This window comes from Mus pahari, chromosome 6 (genome assembly GCF_900095145.1).
Source record: "Mus pahari chromosome 6, PAHARI_EIJ_v1.1, whole genome shotgun sequence".
Taxonomy (NCBI): domain Eukaryota; kingdom Metazoa; phylum Chordata; class Mammalia; order Rodentia; family Muridae; genus Mus; species Mus pahari.
In genome coordinates, this window is record NC_034595.1 from 7,187,756 (window position 1) to 7,203,178 (window position 15,423).

The 15,423-nt window shown below is 45.1% G+C and overlaps 1 protein-coding gene across 1 annotated transcript in view; it reads right to left on the reverse strand.

Annotated features, from left to right (window-relative positions):
- Abca1 (ATP binding cassette subfamily A member 1) overlaps positions 1-15,423 on the reverse strand; it is a 119,985-nt gene that overhangs the window by 38,549 nt on the left and 66,013 nt on the right. Inside the window, exons 9-19 of the mRNA XM_021201044.2 lie at positions 15,030-15,270; positions 12,503-12,642; positions 12,047-12,163; positions 8,972-9,169; positions 8,074-8,279; positions 7,365-7,541; positions 6,689-6,911; positions 4,873-5,094; positions 3,708-3,912; positions 2,532-2,645; positions 901-1,072 (exon numbers count right to left, since the gene is read on the reverse strand). Coding sequence (XP_021056703.1) covers positions 901-1,072; positions 2,532-2,645; positions 3,708-3,912; positions 4,873-5,094; positions 6,689-6,911; positions 7,365-7,541; positions 8,074-8,279; positions 8,972-9,169; positions 12,047-12,163; positions 12,503-12,642; positions 15,030-15,270 — 2,015 coding nt within the window. The remainder of the gene's footprint in view (positions 1-900; positions 1,073-2,531; positions 2,646-3,707; positions 3,913-4,872; positions 5,095-6,688; positions 6,912-7,364; positions 7,542-8,073; positions 8,280-8,971; positions 9,170-12,046; positions 12,164-12,502; positions 12,643-15,029; positions 15,271-15,423) is intronic.

Here is a 15,423-nt window from a genome sequence, read left to right on the forward strand (position 1 = left end):
GTCTAATCTAACAGATGTCCACTGAGCAAAGAGGCCATTCGTTTTAGTGAGTGGCTAAGCATAAGCCTATGTCATAGGAATAGCATCTGCTAGGGGCATCTGAAAAAATGACACTCTTAATTTGCACCAAAAAATGACACTCTTAATTTGCACCAAAAAATGACACTCTTAATTTGCACCAAAAAAATGACACTCTTAATTTGCACCAAAAAATGACACTCTTAATTTGCACCAAGATGCACTCTTCAAAGCATATTTTGTATGCCTAACATCTTGTACAGAAAAATGAACAAACAAGAACATATTGTTAAAAGAAAGAAATGATTATGTTGCGTAACAGAATTTCTGAGTATCTCAGTCATGTTCATAACACACTGGTTTTATGTTGAAGAAGAAAGCCTGTCACCCCATGAAGATCAGCCTCTGGAACGGCAGAGGGGCCACACTACAAACCGTAAGCACACTATGACATTCTATAGCCTTTCCTCTGTCCTCAGAGGTCGCTGGGAAGGCAGAGGGAGAGACTTGTCCAGGCCTTCTCTCCTCTGCTTGGAGACAGATTTTTTGGGGAGTGTCCTTTTTCCTCTAGCTTGTTTGATCTTTCTTTCCAGTCTCATGCTTCAAATTTCTGAACCAACAAGTTCAGAAACCTCAGATTCCAAGCAAGCTGGGGAATTCTGAGTGTTGCACGGGATAGCTCAGCAAAGGGTCCCTGCCTGTTTTAGACTAAAGGAAAAGACCTAGCAAACTCTAGACCTCAGAAAGCATGCCCATGATTGACACATTTCTTCCCATCATGCTCCACTCTTAGCCCAGTGACCAATTCAACTTCCTTAGGTCCATGTTTCTAAGTGGGGATTTCCTGTGGCAGATCTTGGGAGAGTCACACCCTCTTCTTACATGGTGGTGGTCTTTCCTGCTCCATTGTGGCCCAGGAAGGAGGTAATCTGGCCTTCGTAAAAATTGAGCGCCAAGCCATCCACAGCAACCTTCATGCCATCTCGGTAAACCTTCACCAGGTTCTGAATGGACACCCCCAGCCTCAGATGTGTGGGTTCCTCTTCCATGCAGACTGTGACAAAAAGAAAGGAGACAGAGATGATCCCACAGCAAACGCTGCCTTGATCGGTAGAGTGCACAAATACAGAAGTCTATGCTTGGACTTTTAGAACTAGTTTCTGTCCATGCTCAGCCTTTCATGTTGCAGACAGAAGATGAAATATTTTAAGCCCCTTCGGACACTCCAGCTGACGTAGCCATGAACGTATAAAAATCACATTGGTCTGTGGATGACAAAAGGGCTGCACAAACAATTAAAATATAGGATGCCAACAGACATTTTAAAAAAATCTATCTAAAATTATCATAGATGTCCATATTGTGTAATACTACTCATTAAGGAAAAAAATGAACTAAAGATATCACCATCTGAGTAGATCTCAAAAGAATTATACAAAGTGAGAAAAGGACTCACCAAAAAACAAACAAACAAACAACAACAAAAAAAATTTGGTCTTCATGGAGGCTACTCCAAAAGCTGTCTTCTGTACATGGGATGTGTTCTACTATCTGGTCTGCCTTGCCTGGCCTCAGTGGGAGAGGAGGCACCTAGCCTCGCAGAGACTTGAAGTGCTGGGATGGGAGGATACTCAGAGATGCTCTCATGTGCTCAGAGGAGAAAGGGAGGAGGAGGGGGAAGGATTATGGGAAGGTGTGGTCAAGAGGAGGACAGTAAGCAGGATGTAAAGTGAATAAATAAAGAAATAAAATAAAATTTTAAAAATTGCCTGTTATCCACACTAGGGTGTACCAAAAGCTAACCATTGGAGATCTGAGGAAGGGCAAAGAAGAGAGACCCTGACAGCATAGGGAGGAAGGAAGCAGGCCTACTGACAGTGTAGAGGGGACGCAGATCTCTCACAATGTAGGAGGTAGCAGACTATGGACCATGTAGGAAGTTAGCAGGTCTACTGATCTCACAGGAAGAAAGTGGACCACTGACAATATAGAAGGAAGCCACACCGAGGACAAAGACACAAACAGAAACCCTGGGAAGAACTGGGGCACCTCTACTTGCAGTCAGGAGCTAAGAAGGGATTAGCGCCCTGTGTGAGAAAGGATGGGAAGTTACGAAGCACAGGCTGCGTCTATAGCAGCCCCCTGGTACCCACCTACAGAATCCCTGGCATAGACCACCACAGCAAGGCAGGCAGAGAGATGAGGAACCATAGTGATGGGTAACTGTAGTTATTCCTCTTGGTTTCATAGAATAGCACAATTATCCAAGATGGGAAAAAATAAGGTTACACTGATCAATGATGATCACAGAACTGCTCCTCAGGAGCCAGATAGGGTTCCCACTAAGTGCGTGGGACGGCAATGGAAGAAGTGCAATTGGAAAGGGTGGACTACATGGGGTTTTTCTACCGTGGTTGTGGCTTTGGGATCACGTTAGCTGTAGGAGGCATGCCCGGCTCCGGCAGGGCAGCTGCAGCATTGGATGTAGGAGAGTGCTGGGCAGTGGTACTTACTTTCTGACACTCCTTTCTGGCTGGAACCAGGGTGGCTCTTCTCATCAATTTCCTCACCAAACCAGTAGGACTTGGTACAAGGAAAATACCAGGGCCTGGGAATTCCATACTGCCCTGAAAGCAAAGCACAGATAACACACAGGTATGACCCAAGCTGACGCAATCTTAGCATTTCTGACATTGTCTAGCCAGATTCTCTTTCTCCTTGACCAACCCTATGGGAAAGGAATAGACCGGAGAGAGACGGCTAACTTTTGCTGAAATCTACTGGGCAGATCATATATTCTGCACCTCTCCATGGCTTTCCAATAACTCCCCGGGCGGTAATAGCATCCTCATTTTAGAGATGAGCAAACTGAAGGACAAGTAGCCCTATCCAAGGTCACTTACCCAAAAAATAAAGATTCAGAATTTGAATCTTAATCTATACACGCAAACTGCATGGTCAATGGAGGAAGTTCAGATATGGCTTTAAAAATCATTTCAAATGTGCTTCCTTGGAGGAGAGTCAGAGGGTGAACATGAGCCCTCCCCTAAGATCTGATCTCAGACAAAAATGTGTCCCAAAGAGGGTTCCTGTTGTACTTGGCAAAGAAGGGTAGGAAATCGTCAAAATTCATTGTTGGTGAATACTAATTTCCCTTAAGCAACAGGCCAGGGCTAAGACCCAATATATTATATTATTCGTAACCTGTAGTTAAGAGACAGACATTCTCCTAGGGCTTCCTCTTCTGGAGACATAGTCCTAAGAACCCAGTCAGTACTGAAAGGAACCTGCCAGACTCTGACCCAGTCTAGCCCAGCTGAGGTCATCTCCAAGCACTGACACTTAACAGACACATGACCTTAGGCAAGTCCCTCACATTCTCAGTTAGATCTGTCTTTTAGAAACTGTTTACCTTAGCAAACAGCCCAGAGTAACCTTCTGAAACAGAGTCTGTAAACTACTTTGCTCAGCACCTGGCACACTGGGCTCAAGAGATGAGTAGCATAGTGCTAGTAACACGCATGCTTTCAGCACAGGTGTCTCTCCTTGGACCATTTGTTTTTCATAGCTAAAAGCCCAGGCCAATTCCCAGGGAGCTCCCTCATCCTTCAGCAACTGCAACACAAAGAAGGAAGGCAGAAAGTTGCTTTCCCCCTCAGTTAGCCAAAGCAGTATGGAAGCTGGGGTACCTGGAAAGACGGCTTCGATGTACCATGTCATCACGCCATAGAGAAAGGTGTCAAAGAGCATCATGGACACTGCAGTGGTGAGATTGAAGCCATCCTCCTCCACCGGGCTCTCGAAGAGATTGTCCCATTGGACCCCGATACCTTGCTCCTCGAAAAGGGCAAAATACTCACAGCCAAATCCAAAAGCCACAGGAGACAGCAGGCTCTGAGAGAAAGAGGCAAAAGGAACTGGTCTACATCCTTGCCTCTCTCATTTTTCTCTTCTGATATAAATTCCACCTTGAGAAGTTTGACTTTGCAAATTACATCAATTATAAGGTATGTAAGTATTCTAGAGTCCCTTTGGAAAAGCGGACTCACTTGCAGCATAGAAAATGATTTCATTTATAAGCACTCATTATGCAGACACGTTTCAGAAATGTATGCACAAGAGCAGGTGAGACCTTAGAACTGTATGCTTCCCAAGATATTACAAGGCTCAACGATCCTGTTCCCCCCCCCCCCACTCCCTGTCCAGCCTCACACTGACATTCATCAAGGACTTTTTCCACTGATCAGTCATTGAATATTCAGGATCAGAGAAGCCGCTTTAAGGCTCCACATCTAAGAGAATCAAGCTTTCAGCACTTGGCGCATCCTGAGAGCCTAATATCATATCAGTGACCCAGCAGGGCAGACAGTGAGTGGCTCTTACTGGTATTCTCACATGCTTAAAGACTACACACCTACATTTCACAAAAGACTCAAATGTCCTGGTCAGGGATTTGTGGGAGGGTAAGTCATGTTTGGTTTTGTTCAGTCTGGAAAATATTTCCCAAGTCCAACAACACAATGGATACAAGAAAGACAAGGGACAAGAATGAACCATTTGTGGCCTCAAGCTGTCCATGGACATGACCTTCCTGTGAGCTTTTATGGCCAAAGAGCTAGAAGTTAAGGGGTGGACATGGTACCTACTGCCAAAACCAGATCCATTCCCCAATGTCATTTATCTCTAACCAGTTCAAGGCACAATCTGATGATCGCCAACAACAACAAAAAATCCAACCTAGTATTTACTCTAGGGGCCAATTTAGCCAGAGGGGAGAACAGGATTCTCCACCACCCTGGGGAGCTGGAGGGGCACCAGGACTACAACCTCTGCAGAGAGATCAGAGTTACTTACAACAAAGATCTTGATGGAGAAGCCCACATAGTCCTGCCAGGCTACACATAGCACATAGGGCAGGTACAGCGTGAAGTAGATGATGCCCCCACAGGCTGCTGCCAGGTTGGCACGGGAGAAGAGAGTGCTAATGAGGAAGCACTGTAGGATGGTCACCACGGCAAACACAGACAGGAAGACGAACACCACGCTGGGGTCACTATAGGGCAGCAGGTTTCCTAACTGGAGAGGAAGGGTCTGGATAAATGTGTAACCTTGGCAAGCCAAACTGCTCACTTACGTGATCTTAACGCTGGTTTTTACACATAATTCTTTCAGAGCTAATGCAGGGGAACCCTGCTGCTTGATTTTCTGATGAGGAAATGAAGCCCATGATAAATAACTTACTGGAGAGACTACGCATGAAAAATCACGGCAGAATTATGGTTAAAGACAAAGTCCAGGACTTTCTGCTTGATCTTAGTGGATAATTTTGTTCTCCGTCTCTCACAGAGATCAAGGAATTTGGCTTCTCCTTGTCTAAGGACAGCTATTGCCTCTAAGAGAAAAGTCATGTGAGACAACAGCCTACGCATCCTTTCTCTCCAAAAGCCTAGGAAAAAGGCCAGGCAACCTGAACTTTCCCCTAGTAAATACAGAGTCTTCATTCATACTCTCATCCCAAGTTATGCGGATATTATGAGCTCTGAGCTTATCGGTAGTCACTGTGGACATTGAACCAGGTCCTGTCAACACACAGCTGACTTAGTCAGTTCCCACACACTGGCCACAGGATCCCTACCCTTGTCACAAGGCTTAGGTCCTTGCCCTCAGATACCAGAGCATGAGAAAAGGGTTTGTTTCAGGACAACATGCAAATAAATCTTGGTTCTGCCATCCTTGGGTGCTTTAGTGAGGCTCTGACTTTCCCTGAGCACTCAATGGGTTATTGTAGGGAGGGTACGCTGACGCAGTTCACACCACGCCCTCTGACCAGTGCCTGGCATCAGTGAGTGCTCATATGTAATATATAGTAGCTGGTATTAGGACACATATTACATTCTCCTGCTTTGCTCTCTTGATTTCTTAGAAAACACTAACTTTTATAAGAGGCATCTTGTACGTAGTAACTATTAAAGCAAAAAAGCTTAAGAATAGATTTGTGTATGAGGCAAAACCTCACTGCCCAGACTCAACTTTAAGGCAGGCAGGGGAAGGGGGGCTTACTTGACTATCGGTAAAAGACATCCAGATGTTAGTACCTCTGTTGTCATAGCTGGGAGAACCAACAGCCCCTGGAACACTCTTTCCCTGGTAAGTCCCATGAGCCCATGTCCAGTGACTGGCTCAGTGAGGGAAACTCTTGGACAAGCTGTACATTCTCTAAAACATCCCACTGAGCTCAACTCCTCCCTGTGCATGACCCAGCACGTGCTCCACCCATCCAGATACTAATCCCTAATAAATATCCATATTCCAAAGTCTGCCTCAGCCTCTTCCTCCAGAGAGCCAAACCTTTCATTACATCTGACTTTCTGGTTGTTGCGTTTACAAACTTGGAAATAACCCCTACCCAGTACCCCTAAGGACAGACCCTAAGTACACAGTGTGTTACATGTAAATTTGTGCTTCTCCAGAAGCATGAGCCCTGGGTTCTAGCTACTGAGCTGCTAACTATCCCAGGGGGTTCATTGGAGCAAGTCCTTACCCCTCTCTGGCTTTCCTCAATTCTGAACAGAGGGCAGCACACAGGACCCAGAAATCCCTTTACCCCTTAGCTATGATATTAGGCCACTCAAGAGTTCCTCGTCAAGAAGAGTGAGTGAGTCCACCTTACCTTCAAAATGACCACCAGCAGGCCAGCACTCACAAGCAGAGGGATGAGGCTGCTAACAAACCAGCTAAACCAGAGGATGCCATTGTCCAGGCCCATGATGCGCATGGTCTCCTTCAACCGAGCCTCCTTCTCATAGACAATGCCCTTGATGATCACAGCCACAGAGTAGATCCAGGCCAGAGTCATAAAGAGGGGCATTGATCGGCTCATGACCCGCAGAAAACTGGAGGCACAGAGAAAAGGCATGGGAAAAATGAAAGTGTGAGCCCGGCATGAATCCAAGGCCTTGCACACAGGAGGAAAAACCACATCAGGGTCGCTTAAGAAGGGCCCACTGAACTCTCAAATGACCAAAGGTTTCATTAGCAGTAGACTGAGATGAAACAGGAGCTCTGAGAGTAAAGATAGCCATGGAAAATTTCTTTAGGGGCTCTCTTTAGTAACTAGGAAGTGGATAGGGTAATATTAAATATAAGTTACTCTACTAAGTACTAGACACAAAAGGCAGGGGCAGAGTCCAACTTGGTCTTTCGCTAAAGGTCAGTATCTTAAAAAAAGTCATAAGATGTCTTATTGACTTGCTTTCACTCTCACACTGTAAAAAACATGCACATACACACACTCTCTACAAGGACTTGGCTATCTAAGGAAGACGTTGGCTTGTCGGTATACTCACATGTCATCAACATAACAGGGGTAGGGCATCTGTTGCATATAGACACCCGTTTTCTTCTCAGTTCCCGTCAGCACTCTGATGATCGCCTGTTCCACCACATCCTGCAAGTAGGCGAAGCCGCCCCAGACATAGCGCATATCTTCAAAAGGGTCAGCCCGAGGACCCGGGTCCCAGTACCTGAAACCAAACATCAGGTGATGGAACGCTCGCACAAAACACACCGTGAGAAATCCAGTTACCCACAGTTCTCCCACACTTCCTTGGCCACTCCTCCTATTTTTCTATCTCCCATTCTTATCACAGTTGACAAGGACATAAATTCCTCGATCGAAGCAATCAATGAAAACACTCCTTATGGGTATATTTTTCTTTTCCCTTTACTAATACTGTATCTGATAGGCATACTGAAATTTCCTTAGCAGTCATCTGCCTCTTCTTGTAAAAATATGTATGGCTAGCAAGAAGACCCCAAGCAGCTTTCCTTTCTTCTTCCTGACTTTTAAGACCTTTAGGTTAGTCTTTTAAACAGGAATGTGAAAATGGAAAGAGTAACAATTTATAGCCTTTGAATAACAGTTCGCAGCAACGGAACTTTACTGAAGTCATGCCACGGCTGCTTCGTTGTTGACAATCCTTAATAAAGTGCCACCAGTCACAAAAGTCATCCAAGTTACATTCTTGAGTTTTGCAAGACTGTGTTTCATCTTACCCATCCTTGATCTTATTAGTTCTCTCAACGTTGTCAATGTCCATCCGGATCTTGTACTTTACATGATGGGGCAGCTCCGCACTGTCCGGAGTGATGCCTGTGAACACGATGCCAGCCCAGAACTTCCTCTCATCCAGCAGCTCCATGGACTTGTTGATGAGCCTGACTTCTGTCGGAATGGGCTCCAGCTTGTTCAGGTTGACACACTGACAGACGGAAGGAAGCCTCGTTAGAACACTGGAGACCAGGAAGACAGGCAGTAGCCAGAACTCAGCCTCCTTTGAAAGGCAGGAACTAGCTGCCTGAAGTCTTAAATGCACCGCCTATCCATCTCTAAATTGGTTTCCAGGTTTCAGCCAAGCCAAGAACTGAGATTTGAGTGAAAAACTCAAAGTTACTTGTATTGCTTTGTGTGAGGGAATTATTCTCTTAGCAATTTTTATTCTCTTAGCAACATGTCTTAGCAATGTCGAGTCACAGCAACTAAGCAACTAAAAATCAGATAAGAAAAAAATTCTAGTCAGCCTTTTTCCTTTCCATCATTTTTAGGATTAAAGATTTAAAAGTTTTATCGGTCCCAAATTAGATAAGTTTCATAAATAATGCCTTTATAACAAAGCAGTTTATTACCATTAGGATCTAGAATATCAAAACAGGAAAAGCTAGAAGATAAAGGATAGAAACGCTGGCGTCAATCTGAAGCGAAGCTAGAAGCAAGCCTATGTGCTTGTTAGGCTATTCATCTGGTGTTTATCTTGCTCACCAGGCCTGCAGGATATGGCCGTACATGACACTGCACATTCATTCTAAGCTCTCCTTCTGCACGTGTCTTTACTGCAACAGCTCAAAGGGAAAAGCCTCTAGCCTTTGCTAAAGGGTGTGTACAGCAGACCCTTACCTCCATGAATCGAGATATTGTCTGGATTGCCTGGTTGGTCTCATTGAAAGCTTCTCTCCATGTATACACAGAGCCATTTGGAGACTGAACATCCTCTGGGTTCTTGGCCAGAAACGCCATGATGTCTTGGGCAGTCCAATCTAATCCATCCAACTTCTGTTCCCAAAACTGGTCATTGCCTCTGCTGTCTAACAGTGTCTGCCATTCCAGGAAGAACATGTGAACAGTGATCATCAAGTGTCATGGTAAAGAGCACATGTGACAAAGATTGAAGTTTGACATGGCCGATGCTGGCCAAAGCTAAGTGATAAGCCGAGACACAAAGTCAGACCTCTGACTTCGAAGTTCACAGGTTTCCCACTGAACCAGACAGCCCAGGTTAATTGCTTTCACTCTAACAACAGTGATAATAGTGTGTGGAGGGATCTATAGGCATTGGAACTGACACAACTCCCCAAGGGTGTGGCTTTGGTACTGCCCGTCTCACAAACAGGAAAATGGAACTTTGGGGATATTAAGGTAGCTAAGGAGCTTTCGGGAAAGCAAGGCTGGAAAACAGGCATCGATTGCAGTATACGCATTGCATTGTACCACCCTCTCTTTTGAGATAGGGTCTGGTGATGTCAAATAAAAACCTTGTCTCTAGATTGAGCCCACTTTTAATGCTTAGTTCAGGGAAGTAATACTCCTGGTTAATCCAAATAAAAGATGATCTTTTCTAACTCCAAGACATGGGATCATGATGAAGAAAAGAAGACATGTTTCCCATCACCTGTCAATGTGAAAGGGTAAGCTATTCTGGTCCTCAACCAGCCAGCCCAGCGGGACTGGGGCAAAAGTCTACACTGATGCACTGCCAGGAAAACAAGGCCACTGCTGACTGGGCAAAATGGAAACACAGCTGCTATGCTTCTTTACCAGTTTCCAGGGGGTGGGGGAGGCCCTCACTCTCCTGAGCAAGATCTCCAAAACCCTAAGACTTCCTCCATCAGTCTTCCTTTCACTAACATTGCAAGCTCCCCCCCACCCCGTGGCTTTCTGTTATTTCAACGGTAACATGATGATTTTACAGAGTGTATCTCCTACAATTTCATTAACTACTCCTTGACTGTATACCATCTAGTCTATTCCAAATTACTTGCAATAACAGTTATTTCAGTAATAACGTTTTCTCTCCCATGATGACTTCTTTAAAATTGTTGCTGTAGGATGCTAGGATAGAGCGTCCCTGGTTTCCACTGACAGGGTGGCAATTCCTTACCATTATCCCCATGCCAATCAGCCTCTGTATTACAGACCCCAGGAGCCATCATTCTGTTGGTCTCTCGCTACCCCCTGCCTGTCCAGGTAAGTCAAGGCTCTCCTGTAGCATCCGCTTCTTGCCTTTCTACCTTAAGCTGCTGCCACACCTCCTCTTCTGCACTCAACCCTTGCCACTCACTTATTCAATCTCTGCTGAGGTCAGTCTCAACCTTGTACCCATCTTTCTTCTAGAATACTACATCTACATCTCCACTTGCTTAAAACCATCCGCTCTCCCCCTCTAAACATAAGGATCCTTACAGCCTCCCAGGCCTTTCCTTCTAGGTTACTTCACTTCTGTTACACTCTCAAGATTCTCCTACACATACATCCCTAGTGAACACCACCTCATGTTTATAAGGACTTGTCCCTTAAGAACCAAGAGCTGATGAACAACTGCAGGCTCCAAAGTAAACCCTTGATCTAAAAGCAGGGAAGGCCAGGCACGGTGGTTGGTATCTGGAATTCCAGCTCTGGGGGAAGCTGGAGCAGGAGGATGGCCATGAGTTTGAGGTCATCTGGGGCATACAGTGAGTTGCAGACAAGTCTGAACTACACCGTGAGACACTGCTTTTTTGTGTTGTTGTTGTTGTTGTTGTTGTTTTTAAAAAGTGTAAAGAAAAATCTACATATGCCCAATTTAAAATCCCTTTACTGTCAAACACAGAACAGTCCCAAGAGGAAGATAATATGGATGCCAAGGAAACAAGGCCTAGGGTCCACACTGCAGTGTGTCCTGTGGGAACATCCCACGAATCCCTCAGAAAGGGAAGAGTAGAGCTCACACAATGCACTGCCAGTGCCAACTTGCGCCACAACTCAGAGTGAATGCACAAGACTGTTGCTCTTGATTTTCTCACCCACGTCCCGTGTGTACAAAGGTTTCAAGTTAAGCATTCTGCACAGGTATAGCAGCACTGGTGTATCAAAGGAGGCTGTGGTTCCTTCATCTCCAGATGCTCTTTGATCAGTAACCTTTCCCCCAAGGGGACCTAGAGCACCCCTAAACTCTCAAAGAAGTGCAGCCTCTAAAAACCCAGCTACCCTCAGGGCACAAAGATTCAATTCCAGTAACCTGGCAAAAATCCTCCCTTGCTTCTTAATGGCAGAAGAAATAAAAGGAAGTGGACTTCCTCACCATGGCAATAAGACTTTGTCTAATGATCCTGACTGAGACTGAGGCCCAGAGGAGGTGGTTAAATGGCTCTTCTGCCAATGCAAAGGCGACACTGCATTCTCAGGCTGACATCTCTCTCTCTTTGAACCTGGTTGTGTCTGGAGCATGCATCCCTTTCAAGTGCCTCCCACATGTTAAGTGCAATTTTCTCCACTCTACAGCAGTGAATGATATGCTGTATTCTCTCTGTGCCTGGAGAACCAGTATCCCTGACCTGTCCGCATGCCAGATCACGCTTCTGTCCCCAAACCTCCTTTGGAGACATGGCAGGCTAAAGAAGATACTGTGCCTACCTTAGTGACTGGAGACCAACTGAAAAATACTCTAGTGTCCTGCAAGCACCAAACCCTACTCCGATTTCTTATCTTCACTGGGTTTTGTGCAAAACTGCTACTGGACCATGAGGGACAGCGATGCTGGCATACCCAGGGCTATCACTGCACTCAGGCCTTCGCTTCTACAGAAGTGGTGGTTGTGTGGCTTCAGCTGATCTCAATTGCTTTAACTTACAGAACTGTGATCTCGGGGATTTCTGGGAAGATGTCCAGAAACCTTTTCTAGATCAAGCAAGCAAATCCAAGTAGAGAGCCACTCACCCGGACAAGGTCCATCTCCTGGCTGTTCTCCATGAAGGTCCAAATTTGGGGGCTGAGTTCTTCCCACATGCCCTGCAGGTCATGGAACACAGCCAACTCCTGAAAAGTCTTGTTCACCTAGAGTCAGGTAGGGAACCAGGGTTCATACAAATAGAAGAGAGGCAGAGGCAACGACCGTTCCAAGATTCCCTATAAAACACCACTCATTACAGAAACCTCTGCCCAGTCCTTTCCCTTCCTCAGAAAATCCCTCATATAGATATAATTCAAACACTCAGGGCTGGGGATGTGGCTCCCAAGATTACATATGGATTTGTTTTGTTTTGTCTTTGACTACTTAAAAGCCCCGTTACAGCGAAGAGTATACTCAGCACATTCTATCTGAAGCTGCCTTCCCTTCCTACCCCTAATTCTGGAGATATTATGGGGACAGAGCCCTAAGCCTGGACAGCTTACCTCAGCCATGACCTGCCTTGTAGCTGGTGTGTCAGGTGTATAGAGAATCTTTCCAACAAGCAGTGGCTTGAGTGCCTTCCAAATAATTCGAGAAAGAGGACTAGACTCCAAGTTCTTCATCAAATCATTGCAATAAGGAGCTACAAAAAAGATGGAGGACAGACATTCACTTCTATATCATGGTCAGTTGCCAACAGGAACTTACTTAGAAGGTTTGGGAACCACGCAGCCAGTCCAGGGTGCAAATCCCCCTCCCCTCATCACCTAACAGTCATGCAGAGGATAACTTCCTTATCTGAGCCTCAGTTTGTGCTGCTGTAAAAAGAAAGTTGGAAAGTCCGTAACATTCACTTGGCAGAGCTATGACGGGGTATTTAGATGGGGTATTCAGATGGGGTATTCAGATGGGGTATTCAGATGGGGTATTCAGATGGGGTATTCAGATGGGGTATTCAGATGGGGTATTCAGATGGGGTATTCAGATGGGGTATTCAGATGGGGTATTCAGATGGGGTATTCAGATGGGGTACTTCCAGTGAGGTCTTTCCATCGTGCTCGAAAAGACTCAGGCCTCGCTCAGACTCACATCTGAGCTGATCTGAAGGAAGGTTCTGACTAAGCATGCCATCCCAACTCTAGCTCCACACCCTCATGCCAGCCCTCACAGCGCTTTCCACTGGACACAAGCAGGATTCCTCCTGGGGAAGCCGGAAGACTGCATTTAGACTTTCATTTTGAGAAGAAAAAGCCAAGTCTTTCCTTAGTAATTAAGGAAAGAAATTAAGGATCCTATCACAAATAATATTTATATTTAATAAAAATTCAAAACTGAACTATCCAAAGTCCAAGAGGACAAAACGGGCTTTGCTTAGATACCACGAAACTTCTCTGAGATGCTTGATAAACAGGTGATAAAACAATGATAATAAAGATAATGAGTTGGGGGTGGGGCATACTAGAAATGACCCATGGCCTCACTTGGGGTATGCAAGCACTCTATAGTTGTGTCCTATCTCCAAGGCTAGAATAGTTTCCTAAGGAGACAAGCCCTCAGTTATATCTGTTGCATAAGCAAGAGATGCCCTGGACTGATCTGCAGGCTGGGGAAGAAGAGATGGCTTCCTAAAACTGCCTCCACTACCATCTTCTTCAGGCTTCTAAGGCAACTTGTAAAGTTCTAAAGTGCTGAGCCCCAGAGGGCACAGGCTGTGTTACAGCCACACATGAAGCGGCCTCACTTCTTGCCTGCAGTTGGAAACAGGGAATGGCTCAGCTGTGTGGCGTATTCAAGGCAAAGATGCCATTGTTAGAACTGTAGCACTGGACAAATGCTACACATGACCAGGCACAGGACACACCTCCACACAAAACCGCCTGAGCGTGGTGACCCAGAATGCAAAACAAACAGGCAGCTGAATGTCGGGGTGTGACGGTGCATACAGGCCACCATTAATGAGGTAGTTCACCTCAAAAAGCCAGGAGGACCTGGGCTTGAACCCCAGCACTTGGGGATTACCTAGGAATGCAGCTTTAACCAACACACTTAACCTCTGGGCCTACGAAATTTGAGGTTCCAGAACCTTCCTTGCAGGGTTACTGGAAGGATCAAATAGGTAATTTAAACAGAATGCACTGTGCATAGGAAATTTTGCTTTAATGTTAGGTTTTTCTGTAGCTGTTGTAATTGCTATTATTACCATTACCCACTTTTAGGTGTTTATTGTAAAGCTTACCTCACAGCAATATAATAATAATTATAGTGATAATTATAATGATTATGCTATTTTATAATTATTCTATTTTATATAATATGCTATTATATAATGATTATGATAATTAAATATAATAATTAAAGTAATATAAAATTAAACTATCTCATCATTTTTTAGAAAGTTTTCTGGCTTTACTCAGGTATTAATGAAAACAAAAATGATACCCAGTTTAAGTATACAGACGTATCCGCTATGATGTGATTAGCACAACCCGGTCAAGCTAATTAATATCTGTCACTTCATGTAGATGCCCACTGAATCTGTGCAGTAACATTAACTCCCTTACAAAGATGAACTCCCTTACAAAGTTTACAGATATAGCACAGTGTTCCCACACCCTCACTACCTTATCCATTTCCTCTCCAGAGTTACACATTTTTGCACAAGTGAACTTTGTACTCTAACCAACGCATCTCATCCCTCTATTGCCCCAGCAACCTCTTTTCTTACCTGCTTTGTGTAGCTTTTTTTTTTCTTTTAGCATCCCCATATGAAAAGAACTGGAAAGACTGGCTATCAATGACTTATTCATCTTTTGGGTATTGTTACTAAACACCTGAGAGAGACCAGGCCCCTCCATTCAAAGAACTGAGAGAGAGTCACTTGTACTTGAGGAGCAATGCCATGACAGCAAACAGAGAGGACAACCTTTGCTACTACACAGAACAAAGGAAAGCATGGGGACTGGGTGACACAGGCTGAGCCAGACCTGAGCTCGGCATGAGGACACAGCTTGGGTCTGCACAGTCACTCACTTGTAGAATTGTCATAGAAGGTCTCCATGTCTTCCTCGGTGTTATTCCCTCCAAAGAGGGCTTTGTAGTTGTTATCCTCGTACCAGTTGAGGGACTTGATCTTCAGGCCCCCGCCTTCTGGGTGACCACACACAATGCGGGACACAGCCTGGTATATCTGGGTGGAGGAGCTGGAGCTGTTCACGTTGGTCAGAAACATCACCTCCTGCCGCATGTCGCTCCAGCTCTTTGTGCTGAACAGCTGGTGTCAGGGAGGGAAGAGAAAGGGTGGGAGCAAACGGTCAAGAAAAGGATGGGACAAGAGAGAAACAAACTTTATTTTCTTAACCTAAAAGCAATGCTGCAGAACGTACTGTGTCTAACATCAGCTAAAAGCCCTGTGGTGGAAGCCAAG